Source organism: Channa argus, chromosome 20, assembly GCF_033026475.1.
Source record: "Channa argus isolate prfri chromosome 20, Channa argus male v1.0, whole genome shotgun sequence".
NCBI classification, from domain to species: Eukaryota; Metazoa; Chordata; class Actinopteri; order Anabantiformes; family Channidae; genus Channa; species Channa argus.
Window position 1 is genome coordinate 19601493 of NC_090216.1, and position 21503 is coordinate 19622995.

At 38.4% G+C, this 21503-nt stretch overlaps 2 protein-coding genes across 5 annotated transcripts in view; both read right to left on the reverse strand.

Annotated features, from left to right (window-relative positions):
* The window catches only part of llgl2 (LLGL scribble cell polarity complex component 2), a 37795-nt gene extending 31567 nt beyond the window's left edge, over nucleotides 1-6228 (reverse strand). The window contains exon 1 of the mRNA XM_067488375.1: nucleotides 5872-6228. The gene's annotated coding sequence lies outside the window, so the exon portion shown is untranslated. The remainder of the gene's footprint in view (nucleotides 1-5871) is intronic.
* Nucleotides 6229-10593: 4365 nt separating this feature from the next.
* galk1 (galactokinase 1) lies at nucleotides 10594-19872 on the reverse strand. 4 transcript variants are annotated; one of them, XR_010911863.1, is made up of 9 exons: nucleotides 19528-19869; nucleotides 18982-19168; nucleotides 18030-18149; nucleotides 17737-17872; nucleotides 17474-17655; nucleotides 16930-17080; nucleotides 16683-16845; nucleotides 13410-13550; nucleotides 12840-12980 (listed from the first exon to the last, which is right to left on the reverse strand). XR_010911863.1 is itself a non-coding variant. In XM_067488383.1 (8 exons), the coding sequence occupies exons 1-8, from the start codon at nucleotides 19690-19692 to the stop codon at nucleotides 12522-12524; spliced, it is 1563 nt and encodes a 520-aa protein (XP_067344484.1). In that variant the 5' UTR covers nucleotides 19693-19872; the 3' UTR covers nucleotides 10594-12521. The 4 variants fall into 4 exon arrangements, 3 of the variants coding, with proteins under 3 accessions (XP_067344484.1, XP_067344485.1, XP_067344486.1); XM_067488383.1 differs by lacking the exon at nucleotides 13410-13550 and having other exon boundaries at nucleotides 10594-12980; nucleotides 19528-19872; XM_067488384.1 differs by lacking the exons at nucleotides 12840-12980; nucleotides 13410-13550 and adding an exon at nucleotides 10594-10846.
* Nucleotides 19873-21503: the final 1631 nt, after the last annotated feature.

Below are 21503 nucleotides of genomic sequence, written 5' to 3' on the forward strand. Positions count from 1 at the left end.
TGAATGGGTGAATAGGGAGCAGTGTAAAGCGCTTTAAGTGCCAATAGGTAGAGAAGTGCTATATAAGTGCAGACCCTTTTACCATATGCTCCGCAAGTTGGGTGCAAGCTGGTAAATTCAAATTAAAAAAAAAAAAAAAAATAGGAAAGGTTGGGTTTGATAGCACAATTCTGAGAATGGTTTCACAATTTACCATTTGGTATTTGAAATCAACACTCCTGATCTTCTGAAATAGTCATAGGTTTATTTAATTACAACAAAGGCTAGGACAAGCTGGATGAGAAATAAGATTTTTTGAAGCAAGTTAGATGAAGTGGTTAAGGGCACTGCCAAGGAAGAAAGAGTAATTTTTTTTTTTTTGGTCCTTGTGGCTTATCCCCAGAGTTCAGGGTCACCACAATGGATCATTGTCTGCATGTTGATTTGATACGTTTTAACAGGATGCCCTTCCTGATGCAAACGTCCCCAGTTTTGGACTGGCTCTGGGGGTGGAAATGGGCTTTTGGGGATTCAGTGTCTTGCCCAGAGATACTTCGACATATAGCTGGGACTGGGGATCCAACCACTGACCCTGTGGTCCATGGCCAACTGCCTTACCAAGCAGATAGGGAACAGAGGTGATAGGTAGGTACAATGTGAAGGCGAGAAATGTGGAAGGAAAGATGGTGGTGGACTTTGCTAAAAGAATGGAAATGAAGGTGGTGAATACTTATTTTAAGTAGTGCCATTGGCAGCTAATTATTCTTTTCTGATGTCGGGGTCTTACTGTAGCAGGTATAACCATTTGCTATGTTCTTGCTTATATAACTAACATTTCAGCTCAGCTGCTATAGCTACAGAAACAGGTCATAGTCCCAAAAACAGAGCTAAATAGATGAAAGATTAATATATACACTTAAGTACAAGGTGATCAAGAATTCTGCTAATACTGAATATGAAAAATCAAGTTGATATTTTAGCTATAAGAATTTAACTTATGCTATAAAATTAAACTATAAAAGGAAACCAAACTGCTTATTGTGTATTCCAATTCTATGTACAGTACATTTCTATTGCAGTATGTCAATCAGATTGTTTAAATTTACAACGATGCATTTATTAATTGGTAAATAAATAGTCTGCACTTACATAGCGCTTTTCTACCTATATGTACCCATAACACTTTACTCTGATTCACCCATTCACTCCGTAAGTCACACACACCGATGGGGGAGCTGCTATGCAGCTGGCCTATACTCCCTGGGAGCAATTAAGTTTAGGTTCTGTGTCTTACTCAAGTATACTTCAAAAACAACAGCCTCAAGATTGGTGGATGACTGCTCGACCTCCTAGCCCATAGTTGCCCCAATGACCTATATAACCAAGTAGTGATAACTATAGGAAGCAAGCTATAGCAAGAAAAACTTATTGTATAGTTGAAAGTTTTTATTCTTGCAGAACTATTAAGGTGAGTAATTGATTATGCAAGCTCATGAAACAAAAAATGTTAAGACAATAGGACCGTGGACCAGTCTAGGACAGTAAATAGCCGAATTTGGAATACTTGCACAACACTGACAAGAAATGTAAAGAAATAATTTTTTTTGAGCCGTTTATCACCGCTTTATCCTAACCTGCCTGACAGAAACTTCCCAAACCTGATCCAAACCGTTGGGTCTTGTCAGGCTTGGTTTGGGTAATTATCCCGTAATTTGGAGAAATCCTTATTGCTCAGTTTCTGTGTTGCCTTTACCAACCATGTCCATATACAGTACATAAGGAGTTGGTGTATTTGTACCCTTCTTCTTCAATTATTTCATAGTACACTATAAGAAAATCATAGTGCAGGAGAAAATAGGAGTGCAAAAGATCACAAAAGTAACGGATCAGATTACAGTTTTGCATTAACAAATAACGAAAAAGGAGTGAGGCTTTGCCTTTATGACTTAAAAAGACCATTTTATGCTTTTTATGACCTAGTGTGATGCTGGGTATGCTTTAATGCTGGCTTTTTGTGTCATGATCTGAACGCTCAAAACTCAAGCTGAATGTGTGTTTACATGCTCACTGGAAGCGAAAAGCCAAGGTTTTAGTCTACCCTGGACAGTAGGATAAGGGGGCACAAAAGACACAAAGAGCTGAAACTAAACATTTCATCACTTGACCAGATGAGCTGTTCCATAACCGATTGAACATAAAGATCTGTGGATATTTTAATTTTAGAACAAACTGGGTGAAGGGCTGTGGAGAGCACAGTGAAGAAAAAAAGAGTGAAGCAGAGCAGTTACAGGGAATAGTGGGCTATTTTAAATATGCACATTGTTGCTTTTTAGTTTCTGGTTCACACGTATGCCAAAACATGTGGTTTGATCCATACAACTCACGGATCAACCACATAACATCATTAATACAAACTACGTGGTCAACTAGTGTTTTTCCAGCTATTGTAGTACAACAAGGCAAAATTAGTGGATTCTCTTGCTACTTTTGCGGTTAGGTTAGGTTTTCCATCAACATGAAGCTGGATCAGTTGTAATTGGGAAAGATAACCATATTAACTCCATGGCTAACCTGCTCTAAAAAGGTTAATTTCAAAGGATCAAAACATTTAAACAGCCCCACTACCGACCATCAGATTACTGAAATGATAAATGGCACATACATAGCACTTTTCTACCTATTGGCATTCAAAGCACTTTACACTGCTTCTTATTCACCTACTTACACTCACACACCAATGGTGCTGACACTCAACGGTAGCAACTAAGTTGGGTTTAAGTTTCTTGCTCAAGGACACTTCGACACATGACCGGAGGAACCTGGGATTGAACCAACAACTGCAGGATTTGTGGACAACCGCTGTCCCTTCCTGCGCCACAATGACATTTTAAGGCATTGTTAGTTGTTTTTTTTTATTACATTGTTTTGTTGTTTCAGCTTTTCCATGGGTGAATCCAGACTAAAACAGATTTCCTAAGAAATGAAAGAAGTGCTTAACCTTATATTTATGATAAATGCTGTACTTTAATTGAAGAAAAGATTTTATTCCCAACAGAATTAAGTCCCTTTCAGACATGCACTGTAATTCTGACATTATCCAAATTTTTATTTTTTATTTTTTTAAGAGGAGGCAGTGCATGTGTGAACACAATAGTCCGAATTAAATGCTGACAACATTTTTAAGACTTAATTCTATGAGCCCCCTAAGGCAATGTTTGTATTATGGTCATGCGTGCATGCGTGAAACCCACTGCGCTGTGCCAAAGCGTTGATTAAAAGATGTTTGTATTATTCAACTGTCATTGTGGTCGAGTGATTGAACCTTTTAATATTAGATGCCTGGCTTATTAGTTGCACGACTTCAATGTGCTGTAAATAAAACACAGTTTCCCACAGGTTAAGCTTTATATCAAATTGTGCTTTCTGTGCGGGCCGATTGTGCAGGAAAATCGAGCAGATTTTCACACATGTGGACACGTCTGACTCAAGCGGTCTCTTGCTGTGAGTTACATGTCTGAAAGGCCACTCTGGACAATGTCCAAGGTTGAATTCTCCTAACATTGTCTGGAGTTTATTTGTAAAATGGGATTTGGATTATTTTAAACTTAACCCAAGAGGTGGTTCTAATGTTTTGGCCACCTCATTCATTTAAGACAAGGTGGCAAAAACATTAGAATGACCTCTTTTTAAAATGCACTTAAGTACAAGTCCACTACCCATTTTGACCTTAATAATAAACACATAGAAGAACCATCACCATTCGGAGAGTTTCATCCTATAAACTGAGAAATTATTACCTTGTAAAAGTAGAATTCATAGCAAAGCCACTGTATTGCATTAAATTTAACAGGTGGTCACAATGTAATGCCTAATTAGTGTGTGTGCATAGTAAAATATAAAAAATACAAAGAGATGGTTGTGTAGTTGAGTTGATTTTTACAAGTGTGGAGGCTTCTCACTTGGGTGGCCTTTCGTTCGGCGTTACACGTCTGAAACGCCACTCCGGACAATGTCTAAAGCTGAATTCTCTGAAATGGTGTGTGCATAGTAAACTAGTAAACATTAGTACATAGTAAAAATTAAAAATAGTAAAAATTTAAAGAGATAGTTGTGTGTGTGTTGTAAGTAAAGACAGAATAACATTTTAAAGCCTGTCTACTTCGCACCAAGTTAAAAGTGACTAGGACTGAAAACAGCATGACAGCTTAAGCCAAGTTACAAGCAAGGCACGGCTCTTGAGCATTTTACAGGTGCAAGTATGGTTAAATAACTTTTTAAAGTTTTCAAAAGGAAGCCTTTAAAGACTTTTTTGTAACAGTCCTGTCTGTATATCCACAGTGTCAGTACAACTAAATATTTAGAGGTTTTTTCATGATACTTTTTATAAAACCTACTGTGTGTCTACGACTTTGGCCCTACATTGTAATGGGTCATTTATTTTGCCTCCATAGTAGTTTCACTTTGACCTGACCATGCAGATGGCATAGCACCTCTTCTATGGAGAACAAAGGCCTTTTGTTTAGCTACTTTTGGGCTTATGCAGGTGGAGCTGAAGGACACTGCAAGTGTGTTCTTTAGTATCCTGTTTAGGTTATGCAACATTTTTGCTGTCCGTGGTGAACAGTCTGAGTATAACTTTTGTCTTAGTTATCTTAGGTAGGGTTGGTGGAAGAGAATATAGGTGCTAAACACAGACATCAAATACAGTATTGTGTTACTAAATTAGTTTAAAATCATTGGTAATGTCAATCAGGATATGCAGGCTATTCTCTCTCTTTATTTAGTTCTCCATTTCCCTGAAACTAGGCAAACAGGTTTAACAATTCTTCCTCATACCACCCCCCCCAAACAAAGTAATTACTACAAAACCAGATCGGTGAGTCAAAGGGCATACTAACATGCCTTACTAGCAGACACACCTTGCTGATGTTAGTTAACCTCACACCAGAATCCATGAGGTGAAACATAAAATAAAGAAACATGGCCTCTCACGCACATACTAAAATATCTCTATCGATATCTCATTGCGATCATTGTTTCGCAATGATCAATAAATGCCTACTCTAAAAGCGAAGTGGGTCAGATCGCGACAGGAGGCGAATGTGGGTGTGAACACACCTGCAGAAGTGTCTGTAATTATGCAACAAAATCTGCAACTATTACTTACCGGGCTACACATTTAATTTGTCCATATGCATTATTTACAGTTAGTTTTCAGTTAACAAGGTAGCCGCTAATTTAGCCGAGCAGAATACAAGATTTAATAAAAAGCTATTCGTACTAATCTATGCACAGAATAAAATTGAACGGAGACTGTCCGCCTGAAGTTGACGGACGTTTAATGTTAATCGCGTTACAGACAAAACATAAAACACTAAACGCGACTAACTTGTTTTAAGGAGTTTTTGTTAGGTGTAATAAATGGAATAGGCAAGCCACCATAAACAAAATAAACAGTTGAAACATACATTTGTACAGAGAGATTAATTAGACCAGAAGACGTTGCTGTGTTTTAAAGATAGATGTTTAGCGTAACAGCCTGCTGATTGCTGAGACTCGTTTAAGTAATTAACAGATGCTACGCTCAGTTTTGGCTTGTTTACGGCAAACCGGATGTGAACAATGCAACAGCATGGTAAACTGCCTGATTTCTGAGTGAAACACCGGGAGAAAGGATTATCCAACTAGCCAGTGTGCAGTTGAAAGAATTATGTCTTGTTAAACAAGCAACTTTAGCATTAGCTAACTTGAGTTGCTACCGTGCCGCTGTTGAACGGGAAAAGGTGGCTGTGATGAACAATTGAGTTTGGATTTTGGAGGACCTGCAAACAAACACCTGTGGGAACCATCTTTCTGTAAACCTAAAGTACGGGCCCACCTCCTGTTACCAACCTGATTTAAAACTGCCGTTGCTTAGCTGTTGTCCACCGTTTACAGCCGCTGGATAAGACACTATCTTCAGGCAGCGTCCGTTTTTTAGTTGGTTGGAAACTCTCTCCTCCTATAATGAACAAAAACGCGACAAGGTCGAAACCGAATACTCCCAGGACCCAAGTGGCGGCGTGTTTGCCAAGAAATAACGTTATCACGTTGTAATACCGGTTGACAACTCTGCTCCTAATGCTTTTTTTTTTTTTTTTTTTTTACCGCTGCGGTACTAGCTTCAGTACTTCCTGCTAGGCTAAACTTTACTGCTTCACTCCGCCCTTGTGATACATCAAAATGCAACTGAGTTCCTCCTACCGTGAATCCATGATTCCTACTAATATGTCCTGCTCCACTTCCGCCTTATTCCACAAAATACCAAAGTCTTTATCGTAAAGAGCTTCATTCACCTCCTGAGAAGATGCTTTAAATATTATTATGTATTAAAATGTGTGTATAGTCATACAGCATGTGAACATTGAACATGTTACTTAACAACGAACAAACACCAGTTATTTGAATAGTTGTCCACAACAACTACCGCTCCCACGAGGCTTTGCGGTGTCTGCTAGGAGAAGTCGATGCTAAATGCTAAAGTAAGGCAGTTGTATTGTAAAGACCGACTTAACAAGAGTACGTCCTGATAATTACAAATATATTTCAAACCAGTATGCACACTCAATTACTCCAGCTTAAATGCAACATTTAGATGCAAACAAGGTATGTTACTAAAGTACAAATACTGGGGGCTTATCAAATACTCAGTTGGTAAGGCAGTTGAGCATGGACCAGAGGGTCAGTGGTTCAATCCCCGGTCTATATGTCGAAGTGTCTCTGGGCAAGCCCATTCCTATCCCCAGCTGTGCAGTACTGGTCCAAGCCCAGTAGAAATTGGGGAGGGTTGCATCAGGAGGGCATCCAGTGTAAAAAGTGTGCCAAATCAACATGCGGACAATGATCCGCTGTGGCGACCCATTGTTTTTAATAAAACTTAAGTACAAATACTGTTTAAAAATCATACATTTTAAATGGTACTGAAGTATTAGCTTAAAAAACTTAAAATGAAAACTCGAAATATATTTTTATATGCAAGTTAAAGATGTTTTATAAATGTACTGTACTGTTCAAATATTGTTACATACTTCACCTATTGTGTAGTGGTCTAGTAACCACCTAACCATGCTCAGGGTAGGTGGCCATCTGCCTTAATATGGGGTGAGAGGAGAGGAGAGAGGGAAGAGAGGAGGAAAGTAGCTTAGTGCATTAGGGGTTGGGTTCCCCAGCAGTCTAAGCCTATAGAAGCATGACTATAACTATAAGCTTTATCAAAGAGGAAAGTTGTAAGCCTAGACTTAAAAGTAGAGACGGTGTCTCCTTCCTGAATCTGAACTGGGAGCTGGTTCTTCAGGAGAGGAGCTTGATAGCTAAAGGATCTGCCTACCATGGTACCATGAGGGCTTTTGGATATGATGGAGCTTGACTGTTTAGAGTTTTATATTTAAAAAGCAAGGTTTTAAATTGTATTCTATATTTTATCGGAAGCCAATTTGTTTTAAAGGACAATTCCTAATCAAAAATAACTCTGAGGTTCCTTGCAGTAGTACTGGGGGCCATAGCCATCTAGAGCAGGGGTCACCAACATGGTGCCCATAAGCAACACTTACCAATAAGGATTTAATTTTTTTGTTGCTGTACTTTTTAAAATCACATTTGATAGTTATTGTGAGAAATCATTAACATGATCCTGTCTTCACAAAGATTAATATCATTAATTTAATTGATTAATGATAATAACATATAATTAAAGGTAAATTGAGCAAATTTGTTATTTCAAGTGTGTATCAAACGGTAGCCACTTCCTTTCTAACTTTCATGTTGCCTGCTTTAAGTTGCGAGTTTGTGAACTATATTTTTGAGAGGGGCAACAGTATCAAGTATTGTATATAGTGAGCCTGCAGAATTATCAGCAAGATAATCAACTTGTACAAGAGTAAAATTAAGACGGCTACTCTCAATTGTATGGATACACTGTGATGTTTTTTCTTGCTGCTGTATAGTCCATTATTGTTGGGGGCCTGGGGGCTCAGTGGTAGAGCATCTGGTTGGGATCCAGAAGGCCATCCCATCAGGTGTGGCCCCGCCCAGCCACCATGGCAACCTTTGTGCCAGTCCCGAACCGGGACAAAAATGGGAGGGTTGCGGCAGGAAGGGCATCTGTCATAAAAACACATACTAAAATCAACGTGCAGAACACATTCTGCTGTGGTGACCCCTGAAGGGACAAGGGCATCCGGTGTAAAAACTATGCCAAATCAACATGCGGACAATGATCCACTGTGGTGACCCTGAACTCACGGGATAAGCCGAAAGGACAAAAAAAAAGAATTAAATGCAGTGTTGAGGCAGTTATTATCAGCATCTACATGAATGTTAAAGTCACCAACTAGGATTTCTTTATCTGTGCTATGCACTAAATCGAATAGAAAATCTGAAAATTAAGTCACAAACTCCAAATTAGGACCTGGAGGACGTTTATTTGGGAATCAGATCAATTAGCTTGTTAAATATAAGGTTTAAAGTCAGACTAATGTGTCAGATTCACATTTAACCATCATGTTTTTTCTTCTGCTCATCTTCTCTGGTTTTATCATGAACACTAATCAGTATTTATGTTTCATTATTAACTATATTTCTGTCTTCTCAATCACCAAAAATACAGATAAATTGCATCTTTTAATTTTTTAACCTGTAATACAAAAGCTTTTGTTTGAAAACAAAGTCAGTAATTGATTACAAACTAAAATGCCATAGTAAAAGAAATAGCACTTGATACTTGATACAACATTAGTGGATGACCTTTTCTGTCAGCTGAGCCACAGTTACCACATCTTTAATTTCTATTTTGAAATCATTATTGTTAAAAGTAGATATATTATTACCTCTTAATTTTATATTTTGGATTTTAATAACATTTCAACTCTAGAATCCCTTTCTTTAAATTTGAAAACAAAATAATATTTTCAATAAAAAAGGGAAGCTCCTCAAATTCTCTTAAAAAAGGCTTATTCACAGGCTTTAATAGATGAGTGATGGTGATGCAAAAACAGGTTTTTACAGTGGAGCCATTTAAATGCTTATTACTTTCAGTATTTTTATATATGAAGTTATATGATTTATAATATTCTACGTAAATATAACATGAAAACTAGTTAGCATTGTGCAAAAACAGCTGGTAGAAATTTACTTTACTTTAGTTACATTTCAGAGCTTGTACTTTTTTCTCTACTTCTACTTGACTAGAGTGTCTAAGGCATGCACAATCAAACCCCTCCAGATGATCCAAAATGTGACAGCATGCCTAATTTTTTATCAGCCAAAAAGATCACACCACTCTTCAGCTTCGTGTAGCTGCCTCTAGCTGTCTTGTTCCTCATTCAGGTTTACAATTCGTCCTCTGCACGCTTAGTAACCTCACTTTCAATATTCGAAAAACTGCTGAAAACAGAACTCATCCGCACCTCCCTATGCACTTAAACAAAGAAACAAAAAAACGGCCCATCTGTTCTTTTTTGTAATTGCATCTCATGACTTAGAGGTGACTGAAGGGAGAAACACTCCAACTTTATAAACAATCAACTAAAGGCACCAGATAAGCATATCAATAGAAGATTAAGAAGCCTTGATGCAGTTACTGAAATTTACTTTATTTGGATCACTTACTTTAGCTCATTAATAAAATTATTGATGATCTGATTCAAAAGGCGATATGTTTTTATTTAATATATAGGATAATAGTACATTTGGAACATAAATTAAAGCAGAAATTCTGAGCTTTTATCTTATATCCATCTTTAATCTTGTGCATGCAGCAAGAACAAATAAATCGCCTTGTATTATAATATTTGTAGGTGTTTAATTTAAAGGACTCCTTGACGGATTTAGAACTTGTTTTTTGGGGAGTTAGAGTATTACATGCACATAAATGCAAATAAACTTGCCTATGACCCCTCTATAAAAAAATCTGTCTACTTCCTCCAGATGACATCGCCTGAACGAGAACTTGGTTAAGATTGTTTTCTTGTTGCTTACACTATGAAGTTTGTAATCATGGTCAACCTGCTTTTCCATAAAACACTCTTCTGGGTGATGGTAAATGGTCTGCACTTATATAGCCCTTTTCTACCTATTGGTACTCAAAGCTGCCAACACTCACCGTCTTGCTCAAGGAAACTTCGACAAGTGAGCGGAGGAGCGGGGATTGAACCCACAACTGCGAGATTGGTGGACGACCGCTCTACAAGATAAGCAGTAAGGATAGTTAACTATAGTGCAGTCACCCCACTATAGTGCTGAAATGTAACCTGAGCCAGGCTGTGCTGATCAAAATGCTGTCTGTCCCCAAAACAAATTGCTTATACTTTCCATTCCATTGGTAGAACCCTCATCGCACCTCATGTTATCTGGAGTTTTTTTTAAGCTAGAAGCAGAGAAATATTTTAATATAGGTAAGTCAGAGGAAAGTTAAAAAGGATTAATGTACATTTACCAAATAAAAAGCCATAAAAAGCATGTTGAAAATTGGTGAAGTTGCCCTTTAAAATTCAAATAATACAAAACGTAATAAGATTCATCATAGTTCATGCAAGTAAACAACATTCTAGAAGTTGCACAATTGAGACAAGAAAAATGTTACCCAGAACCATGGTTTTATTGTGAAGGCACTTTTCACACATATGCATAATGCTTTTAACAATCTCAAGTTTTCATAATAGCATACCATTTTCATATTAAGAATAAAAACAAATCAAGTAGTAAATCCTATATAAAGAAATTAATCTGGTTTGTTCATATTGCAGAGGTGTTCAGATCAGGAAAGACTGAGAACACGAGCTCCCTGTGAAGGAGTAGTGACATAAAAAGTCGGGGTTCCACTGTATCGCTCCTGTTGGGAAAAACAAAACATACACACATGGACAATAAATGCACAGAGCTGCTGTAACTTTAAGGCATTAATAAATTTAATACAAATAATGTGAGAGTTAAGCTTCACACAGACTTATGTTATGTGCACTAATGGCTCACTTATAGGCCAAAGTCAAAAAGTCCATCGTAGCTGAAGCGCCATTCATACTCATATCTCCCACAGTTCTCATATCTCCCACAAGGAGTTAAGAGAAGAAGCCAGAGAAAAGGAACATAACGTTTTTTTTAACAAGACATTTTTTCCTCCTTAGTCCTAAGTTCCTCATGACTAAAGTTAGTCTATAAGTCACGTGACTTCCCCTGTAACTTATTTAAAGCGTAGAAGTCAAACCTGGAAACTGAGTCAGTTTAATGAATAGCTACAGCATATTTAAGCTACTAAGCCTACGTAAGCACTACTTCACCTTTTTAAAACATTTAGTGCATGAGGAGGATGAAGTGGCTTCAGAGATGCCAGGCCTCATGTCCACTCAACATGTGGAATGAAACTTGGGAAATATGTTTGTTTGTCTATCCTTGTACATTAATCAAAGTTAGAGCTGGAAGCTGACTATCTAAGATTAGCATAAATCCTAGAAACAAGGAAAAACTGCTTGTCTGGTTCTACAAAGTTTAACTATATTCGTTCAATCAGTTGCCTGTAGCCTGCTAAACTCTGATGACTGAAAAACCCCAGGAACTGATGCCTCCAGAGATTTAAGACTTTGTCAAGCATTTACACCACTTACACACCCTTTACAATTAAATTTTGATTTAGGCTTACTCGTAGTCTATCACAAGGGTCCAGCAACCCTATAACTTTTGACAAGATAAGCAGTTAGGATAGTTAATGGACAGTAACATTTTTTTCAGGCTATATGTTCATTTCCAACTTTCCAATATGTAGTCAAGGTTTATTAGCAAAAATCTGATTTTGTCTGTTAGAGGAACACTTACTTGAGATTATTTTGTTACAGTACAGTGAGGTAAATGGTCAATGGTCTGCACTTATATAAAGGGGGGGAGCTGCCTTGCAGCTAAGTTGGGGTTTATTGTCTTGCTCAAGGAAACTTCGACAAGTGAGCGGAGGAGCCGGGGATTGAACCAACAACTGCGAGATTGGTGGACGGCCGCTCTACAAGATAAGCAGTTAGGATAGTTAACTATAGTGCAGTCACCCCACTATAGTGCTGAAATGTAACCTGAGCCAGGCTGTGCTGATCAAAAATGCTGTCAGTCCCAAAAACAAATTGCTTATACTTTCCATTTTCCCACTGGAACTTGCACCTGATTTGAACTTGTAAGTTTGGACTTTGTTACTTGAATGGTATTTGATCCAATATTTGCTTTAAGTATAGTAATTACCTAGTATACTACTATGCTAGGTAATCAGGACCCAATCCTTGGTTCACAGTTAAAGGTGTTCTGTGGACTTTTTAAACACTAGAAGCACAATTCCTTAAGAATGCCTCTCCACACGGTCAGTCATTTGTACAGTTATAAAAATGCCAAGAAATTAAACTATGCATTTATAAAGGTTATTAACAGTCAAATGTGACACACAAATGTATAGTTTCTATGTTAAAAAATTCATTAAAAATAAATAATAGTTAATCTAATTAAATATTAGTTTAGTTTAGCTCTTCACCCAGAACTCAACCCTTGACAAGACGAAGTGAGGTGCAGTTAAAAATTTCAGCTGCCTCAGGAGTCACCATGTCGACCTTGAACCCTTCAGCCAGAGACATCTTAAGAAGTTCTTCCACAAACCCCTGCATGTCTGTAATTTCACTTGAGCTTTGATGCATGTTCAAGATACTATCCAACTGTGAGGCCTCTGGGATACAGACAATTAGACCTCTGTAATGCTGCTTGTCATACTGGTCCTGCGGGAGTTCATCAGGCCTTGGCACCCAGTCCAGTTTCAGCCTGTTCTGATTCCAGGGATGGAGACTTGTGAGTCCTTGGGGTGTTTTATAGGAGAAGTGCCCACAAAGCATAACAAGGAAAGCTCTCCATGTACAAAAGAGGTTGACTGTAAAAGCATGGACAGAGCACGTACGGAGTTCATAGTTTTCTGGACCATGCCGTAAGTTAAAGTGAAGAATGCGAATCTGGAATAAGAGAATAAAGTATTCTGACTACAAGTTCTCTAAGGACACAGAGAATCAGTTTTCCAATGTCGTTATACACACATGCACTCAAAGTCAACTGATATTATATAAACACACACTAAACATCAACTCAGAAGCTTTGTGAAGGTCTAGTTTTTAAGATTCCCACAGTTCCAATCTTTTAAATCTTTTAAATAAAAGACACAGAAAAAAATTACTGAACGCCCAACGAGAAAAAGTGCTGAATCAGATGATCTTACTAATTAGTTCTTTCTTAAAAATATCAAAATTTTGCTGGATTACCACATGTACTCCCACTTCAAATCAGTACATCTTATAAATGCATAATTTTTTGCCAAGCTGTCATGCAAGGTACATACAAATAAAATGTATATATACTAGATCATGCCAACAACTTTATTTTCTTACTCAGGAACTAGCCGATAGTATCCTTTGCAGAATATTTTGGATTGTAGTAGCTGAAACCATGGTCCGAGAAACCGTCCCATACAACACTTCCACTGATCTTCACTGCAGACAAGCTTTTTTCCTCTGGGTCACATGAAGATCCTTGAATGCAATGCATATTATTTTCTTTGTCACACTTTTACCTGCCCCTTCCAAATCTCTCTGGAGGTTTATTTTTAATAAATTCTCAGGTTTTAGGTTCTCAGAAAGGTGATAATTATACTATGTGGGTAGTGGAGTTGTACTGGACCTCTTCATTATAAGAAGAGGTTTTTCTAATGTTTTGGCCACCCTATTCAAAATGAATGAGGTGGTGAAATGCTGAACAGGTGGCTGCTGTCACATGCAATTGCAACATTGCAAATTGGCTTAAATTGTCATATCGTGAAGTGAATATTACTATATTCTCTCACTTCAACTATTGTATTTCAAGTTGATCCAAATAAAACTATGAAACCAATTAGATCACTTTAAATTAAGCTGTTAAAAGTCTTGGATTAAAACCACAACTATACCATCACTGTTATAGATTAAGTAAATATGTTGATTTTTTATAATTTAATATTGTACTGTATTGTTCTGTCTGGTGTTCAGAATGACACAATATTGCCTCCACCACTGAAAAGATTTGTACACTCTACACTAAACAGAGTGCCAAAGGCAGTCAACTCTGAGTGCCAAATGTAGAATCCAGAAGATCTTTCTTTCTCAATTTAAGCCATTAACGAATGGAACAACTTTTTCATATTATTTGAGGCTTTTTAAATTGTATATTGTTTTAAAACAAGATAACCCGTTAAAAGGTAATTGCAGGAAAACTTGTTAAATGCTTATCCCACCCACTGCACAACTTAACTGTACATTTAACATTTTTAATAGAGAAGCATAAATAAATTAACCAGGTATATCTCCCTGTAATGTCCTACTGCAACCGTATATTCTGTACTGTGAGGTGAACTCCTACTAAATAGAAATATAATCACCAGATATATTAATTCTACTAATACAACATACCAGTGTTAATAAGATAGACTGCTTTAGTAATTATAATAAAAAATTTGACTTCAAAAACTGCTATACCCTTATTACACATACCTTAGACTCAACGTTAACAATTATCATGGCTCCTAGTGGCCCGCCCCTAAGGCTGAGAGGAACTGAAGCCTCATAGCGGCGAATCTCTTCCAGCAAGGGATGTATTTGGAAGAAGTCGGCTTCTCTCCGCAACAGTGCGAAATCTGAGAAACTAACTGGCAGATCCAGGGCACCGGAGCGCAGGAAGTTAAGGATGTACCTAAACACTTTCCCATCACGGTCTATGAAAATGTTTCCTCTGTTATCCTTAACCACAGGGATTTGTCCTGTGAACATGGCGCCTAGCATTGAGTCACGGCAGCGGGTCAGGGTATCCAGGCTTGTTGTATAAATTTCTCCACCAACATTCAATGACACCAGGTTATGGTGAGAGTTCCTGTTGCTGTAATCATCCAGTGAGTTGAGGTTCAGCATCTTGGACACAAAGCTTTTGTGATCCAGAGAAAACCTGTTGCTGAGAGGGTGAGGGTCACTATGGTCTGATCAGGAATAGTGAATGAGGGATGAGAAAGTGTTGTTTCCAAAAAAGACTTGCTTCTTTTGACAGTCAGAATACAGCCAAGTTAAAGGAGACGTGAGTAAATCTGCCTAGTCTGTTTCTAAAGCTGAAGACTCATAAAACCAGAGCTTAAAACCTACAACAGTTGCTGGTCTTTTGCTTCTCCTTGTTATTTTAAAACAAATGTGATGTCCTTTGTTTCCTGTAATTTTCTTGATGTTTCTCTTGTAGGATTCTGAATAGTGTCAGCCAGAAGCACGGCTACAGTCCGACTATGTTAAAGTAGAAAAGAAACAGGGCCAGCGTGATCAGCATTCTAATAACCAGACACTTCTGGCTCTGTCTCCATAAAGCTCCCTTTTATTCTCAGCTCTAACCCCACGATGTCTCGCTCACTCACGCACAGACACAAACTGGAGCTGTCCAAGCAAAACACAGAGGGCTGGGCAATTTGTCTGGACTGTTGCTATGAAAGTGACAGCTATAACACTGCTAAGTGCTTTTTATCCCGTGAACAAATAAACAATGTCCTCAATTCTTTGTAATGGAAATATTTTCTAGCAAACAGAATAACAAAAATTGCAAAAATAGCACAACCAGCTTTGTTTAATCTGCTGTATTACACTGCAGGGTGAGAATAATTAAGCTATATTAATGTCACAAATTATCATGATTTTAAAAATTATTTAATCTATGGCAGAAGGTTTGGAAGGATTTCACTTGATGTTTGAATGATGTATCCACACAAAAACTGTAATGGTTTAACTTAAAGTGCCAATATGCACCAATTCAAAAAACATCCAAGCCACCCACTAAGAACCTAAGGGCCCGAACATGCTTGACGTGGTCTATCCCCAACAATTAATATGCGGGACGTGAAGGTTTTTGCGACACCATTTCAATTCTGAAAGAGTTACAAGCTACAATGGCTCTGATGAGTCTTAGTGTCCTCCCAAGTCTGTTTTCTCGCAGTCATACAGTTTTCAGGTTTGCTCTAGGCAAACTTATGCCTGTTTCTTTAATTTCTTTTTTAATTAATTAACTGTACTCCAAAAGATATGCAGTGATTTGTAAATGTTCTTCCATCCATCCCTTGATTTCTGCTTTACAGTAACCTTTTCACTGAACTGCTGAGTGTTTAGTCACCAGTGATTGTACCTTCAAGATCCAGGTGTATTTACACTATGATACTACCAGTGGACTTATCATCTATTGCAGTTTTTTTAAATGTTTGTCATTGTACACATTCTCTTTGAAAACATTCATAATGAGGGGAACTTCAAAGTAGGGTGATATTGCAGCTTGTTCTCTGTGGTATGTACACAAATTACATATCACAAACATTTAGTTTAAATTGTTTTTTTTAAGCCACTGGCTTATGATATCTTAATCAAAAAAACAAAACATCAACTGGAAGAGCACAGTGTAGTTAGCTATGAGTCCTTAAGTGAGTCTAAAGTCCTTTTTCAACACAGTTTGTTTACCCTTTCATATATCACACAGTTTCTGACTGGACTACTAGAATTATGATGCAGCCTGACATTTCAGACACAGATTTAAGAAATATATTATCTATAGATAATAAACCTGACAATATCAATGCAGAAAGTGGTCTTTGTAGTTATGTGTGAGTGTGTAACCTTTATTCGGAATATAATCCTGTCAACGGCATGGGCCAGCAGCAATGTCACAGTGCATCCACCAAATCCTCCACCTGTCATCCGGCTGCCAAACACCCCCTCAACCTCCATGGCTATGGACACCAGCTCATCCAGTTCCCTGCAGCTCACCTCATACATATCTCTGACAAAGGGATGTCAAATTACAACATCAGTCTGACACCGTTCTCAACCATACTACAAATGGATCCAACTATTTTAACTGTACCTGAGGGAGTTGTGGCTCTCCACCATAAGCTTTCCAAACTCTTTGTAGGCTCCTCTCTTCAGGGCTTCAGCTGCTTGGACAGTTCTATTGATTTCCTCAATCACATGATGAGCTCTTCGATAGGTTACATCATCCAGTTTGTCCTTTACCGCTGAAATCAAATGTGAGGAGAAAATTAAAGTTAGCTTATCAGTAGAGCTGAAAAGGATGATATGTAGTAAGTCGGGGAGGGGGCTAGCTGTAGAACTAGTTTTTAGTCTTTATGCTAGGCTAGGAGAGACACATCAGGACTCTAGGTCCATGATAAACACAGGAACTGGTGTGTTTTTTCAATCTCATTTGGAAAAGCAGATAAAACTGAATTCCAAGGGAAAGAACAAGAATGAGACAAATAGCAATGTGAGACAGTGCAGTTAAAGAACAAGACAAAAGAGAGAATTGTATCAATGGAAAAACCGAGGACAGTTTGAGGGAGGAGTCAGGACAGTCTAGCCCAGGAAGGAGCAGAGGTATCAAAAGAATGATAAAGAAATTTATATCACACCCTCCAGATCTTTCATGGTAGCATCTCTGAGACTGGCCTTCCCCAAGATGTAAGCAGCTTCCTCACACTGTCTGCGTCTCACAGAATACTCGCTGCTGGCCAGCGAGTGCTTCACATTAGAATTGGTGATGAGAATGACCAAGCCTGAATCTGCCAGGGGGACAGGGGTGGCCTCCAGTGACCTGAGAGGAAAATATCTGTGGTAGAAAATATGAAAGGAAAAACTGTGGGATTATTTTCTTCTCAGTGGGTGTTGAAAATACCTGCAGTCAATGAGCAGAGCATGGCGCTCCCTCCCAAGGACAGACACAAACTGATCCATAATGCCACAGGGCACACCAGCATGACTGTGTTCTGCCTGTTGACAGGCTACAGCTTTGGACACTTTGTCTCCATCATCTGTGGAAACCAAACAAAAAAATATTCCACAAGATCAAGCATTACATGTTGGCTTTTCCTTGAAAACCATAGAACATTTTCCTTCTTTAATGTAGTTTAGATTCTTCCTGAATTCAGTAAGGTTTTATCAAAGCTTAGTTTCTGTAAATACTCTGACCTGGCTTGATTTGCTGCAGGAATGTGTAGAAAGCCACCTCCAAGGAAGCAGAGCTAGACAGACCCCCTCCCAGGGGGACACTGCTGGCTATTACTGCCCTGAAACCTGGGACAGGAGGAGCTGTAGTACAGGAGGCAAACAGAGATAACATGTAAAAATGCCCTGTAGTGTTAAAAAGGCAGAAAATAATCTAAAAGTCAGATTTATACTTCTCTGTCGATATACGTAAATACTGAGGAAAAGGGAATTATCGGTAATTGTAGGTCGCAGAGGTTTGCAGAGGCCCGATGTGCCCAGATCCCAAATCTTAACAAAAGCGTTATGCGGACATGTGCGTCGAACAAGGTGACTGAATAATGTCTTAAGTCAGGATTGAAGCAGGAATGGAACTGGAAATAAGTAAATTGGAAAAGTAGAACAAGAAACAGAGCCGTTCATACCTGTTAACACTGATTTTCTATAATGTGTATATATGTTGTTTAATGTATCCTATAGTTGTACTGCTGCTTTATGAAATCTTTAGTGTATACATTTAGTTTTTACTGTGTTTCTGAGATATTATTTATATTTTCAGATATTCTATATCATTTATAATGTAAAAACAAAGGACACTGTAGTTATCCAAGTCTATTAAATGCATCACATCCCTATCTAACCAATGACGCATACTGCCCTCTTTTGAACAAGTATGCCTACAGTATAAAATAAACACATGCAAACGTATCCGAGGTCCGTGTTGACGTTTACGTGTATGGACGGAGAAGTATAATTGAGCCTGAAGGCGTACCATCTTGTGTCAATGCGGTGCACCTTTTGTCATTCAATTTCACTAGACAACATGAACTTTCTTTTTAATAGCTGTTCAATTTAATATTTCATAGATAAACTGTAATCCCTAATTGAGGTAGGTCCCAGGCAATATTTAAGAGCTTTGGATACAGTCATTGTTTACCTCTGTAATGATGTATAACACCCTTCACATAGTTTGCCCAGCTGGGAGACCCCGGAGACAGTGATCCATCACTGGACAGGCTGAAATCCACTCTCAGAGGCTCATCTGCATCCTGAGTTGTTGTTACTATGGTAATATTCTGGCCAGAGGTTTCACTCCCTACCACCACAGTCACCAGGGGCAGTGCCTGGCTCAGTAAACAAACATATAGCGTTTTTTTGTCAGGGGAAATAGGTAGCCAGACTCCATTAAAAACAACCGGAAATGTAACATGTTTTTGTGCTGACGTGGAACTTGAAAATCTGTTAAACTTGGCATGTAAACCCCCCACCAAACATTATTCGGAATCTTTATATTCTAAGCTAAAACGACAGAACAAGGTCTTTAATAAAAAATAAACTTTTGTTTTACCAATTGTCATTGTCATGTGATATCCGCCACGATCACAGTAAACATTAAACTCAACATTTTTCTTCATGACATTTGGTGTGTTAAACAACAAGTTCAAATCCCAGCGAGTGAACAGTCGTGGTTATGGCGTTTTACCATTGGAAGCACAAACCCCTGGTTGTAGTCAGTGTGCTCGCCTATTAGGTTGACTCTTCCCGGAGCACACACCGCAACTTGAAGAGCCTCTTCCCCGAACAGCTGTCTATACACACAAGTAGCATCCTCAACTAGCTTGGACACACTTGGAAATGCACTGGCCATTGTACCAAACGGAATTTAGCGCAGGCTAAAACACGTATTTTACTGACAACCGACAGGTTGAGACATGTACGTACAATCCGCTCTAATACTACGTAATGTCAAATAATAATACGCAAAGAAGTCTCGTTTCAAAACGTTGGTAAAACGGTGTAGAAATCTTCTTCGCTTAAATTGTGATCTGGAACCTTGAGGAGCATTACCGCCACCTACTGAGCGTAACTAAACCCCGGGCCGGACCCCCCGCCCCCCCGTAATAGAAACCGTAATAAACATAGTCTGCACCCAGCAGCAGTTTGCAGTCTAGATATCTTTCTAATAGTTGCTGATTTCATTGTACTTCTATGTTCATCTTGTGCATATGACAAAAAAATCTCTTGAAGCTTGAATGTTTTAAAATTGAGCGACCAAAACCAAATTTATATAAATTTATATGGTTGTTTTTTTTTTTGTTTTTTTTACATATTTTACCATTTAATCCAATGCTTCTTTGTCTATCGCCTCAGGTCATGGACCCCAATTCCTGCTGGAGATTGACAGTCAAATAACTCGCATGTTTCACCTTAAGACAGACACTTCACATTACCTGAGGGTTTTTAATTTGAGTTCTGGTTTCCCATGAGTGCATCACAACACCTGAGGTCCTGCTGAGCTACAGCTCTGATGCTGTCCAGAGTGTAAACTAAGCCTTAGTGTACATGATATGGAGGTAAAGGGGACATATGTTCCATTTAGACACTCTACAACCAAGAAATACTTGAAGTACACACAAACAGGACTTATAGTTAGAATACACATGAATGGACTTTGTGCAGTTAATACTTGGATTTACTGTTCATGTGAACACAAGCTAAGAACATTTACTGTTCTTAGCTTGTGCTAGCTTGTGTTGTGGGCAGTGCTGGTCCCAAGCCTGGTAGAAATTGGGAAGGATTGTGTCGGGAAGGGTTGCGTCATGCATAAAAACTGTACCAGATCAACATATGTACGAATGATCTGCTGTGGTGACCCTGAACTTAGGGGAAAAGCCGAAAGGATAATAAAATGTGTTCTTTAAGTATTAACTGCACAAAGTCTATTCATGTGTAATCTAACAATAAGTCTTGTTTGTGTGTAATGTAGTTATTTCTTGGTTGTAAAGTATCTAAATACAACATTTCTCAGTGACCTCTATGACCAAAAAATAGATTAATCTACAGATTAATACCATGAAAAACATGGACTTCCTCTGCCAAATTCCAAAAATATAGTAGAATATGGCCAACATATAGCTCACCTTTACTTAAGTGTACTTTTAACACTAGGTGGAGCTACTGTCGTGTCCAAGGCAGCCCCTTACAATCATACACTGGTGGGGGAGCTGCTATGCAGCTGGCTACCACTCAAAGGAGCAGCTAAGTTGGGGTTCAGTGTCTTGCTCAAGGACACTTTGACGTGTGACTGGAGGAGCCAGGGATTGAACCAACAACTGTGAGATTGGTGAAAAACCACTCTACCTTCCTGCGCCACAGTCGCCCCAGTGTGAAAATTTATATTTCTTCATAGAAGTTAAGCAGAAGTGTGTATTTAAATTCAATTCAATTCAACTTTATTTATATGGCGCCAATTCACAACAAAGTCATCTCAAGGCACTTTACAGATTAAAATCAAGACTATAAAAATGTTTAAAGAAAGTCTAACAATTCCCCCCTTATGCAAGACCTAGGCAACAGTGGAGAGGAAAAATTCCCTTTAACGGAAGAAACCTCCAGCAGAACCAGGCTCAGGGTGGACGGCCATCTGCCTTAACTGGTTGGGGTGAGTGAAAACATTGG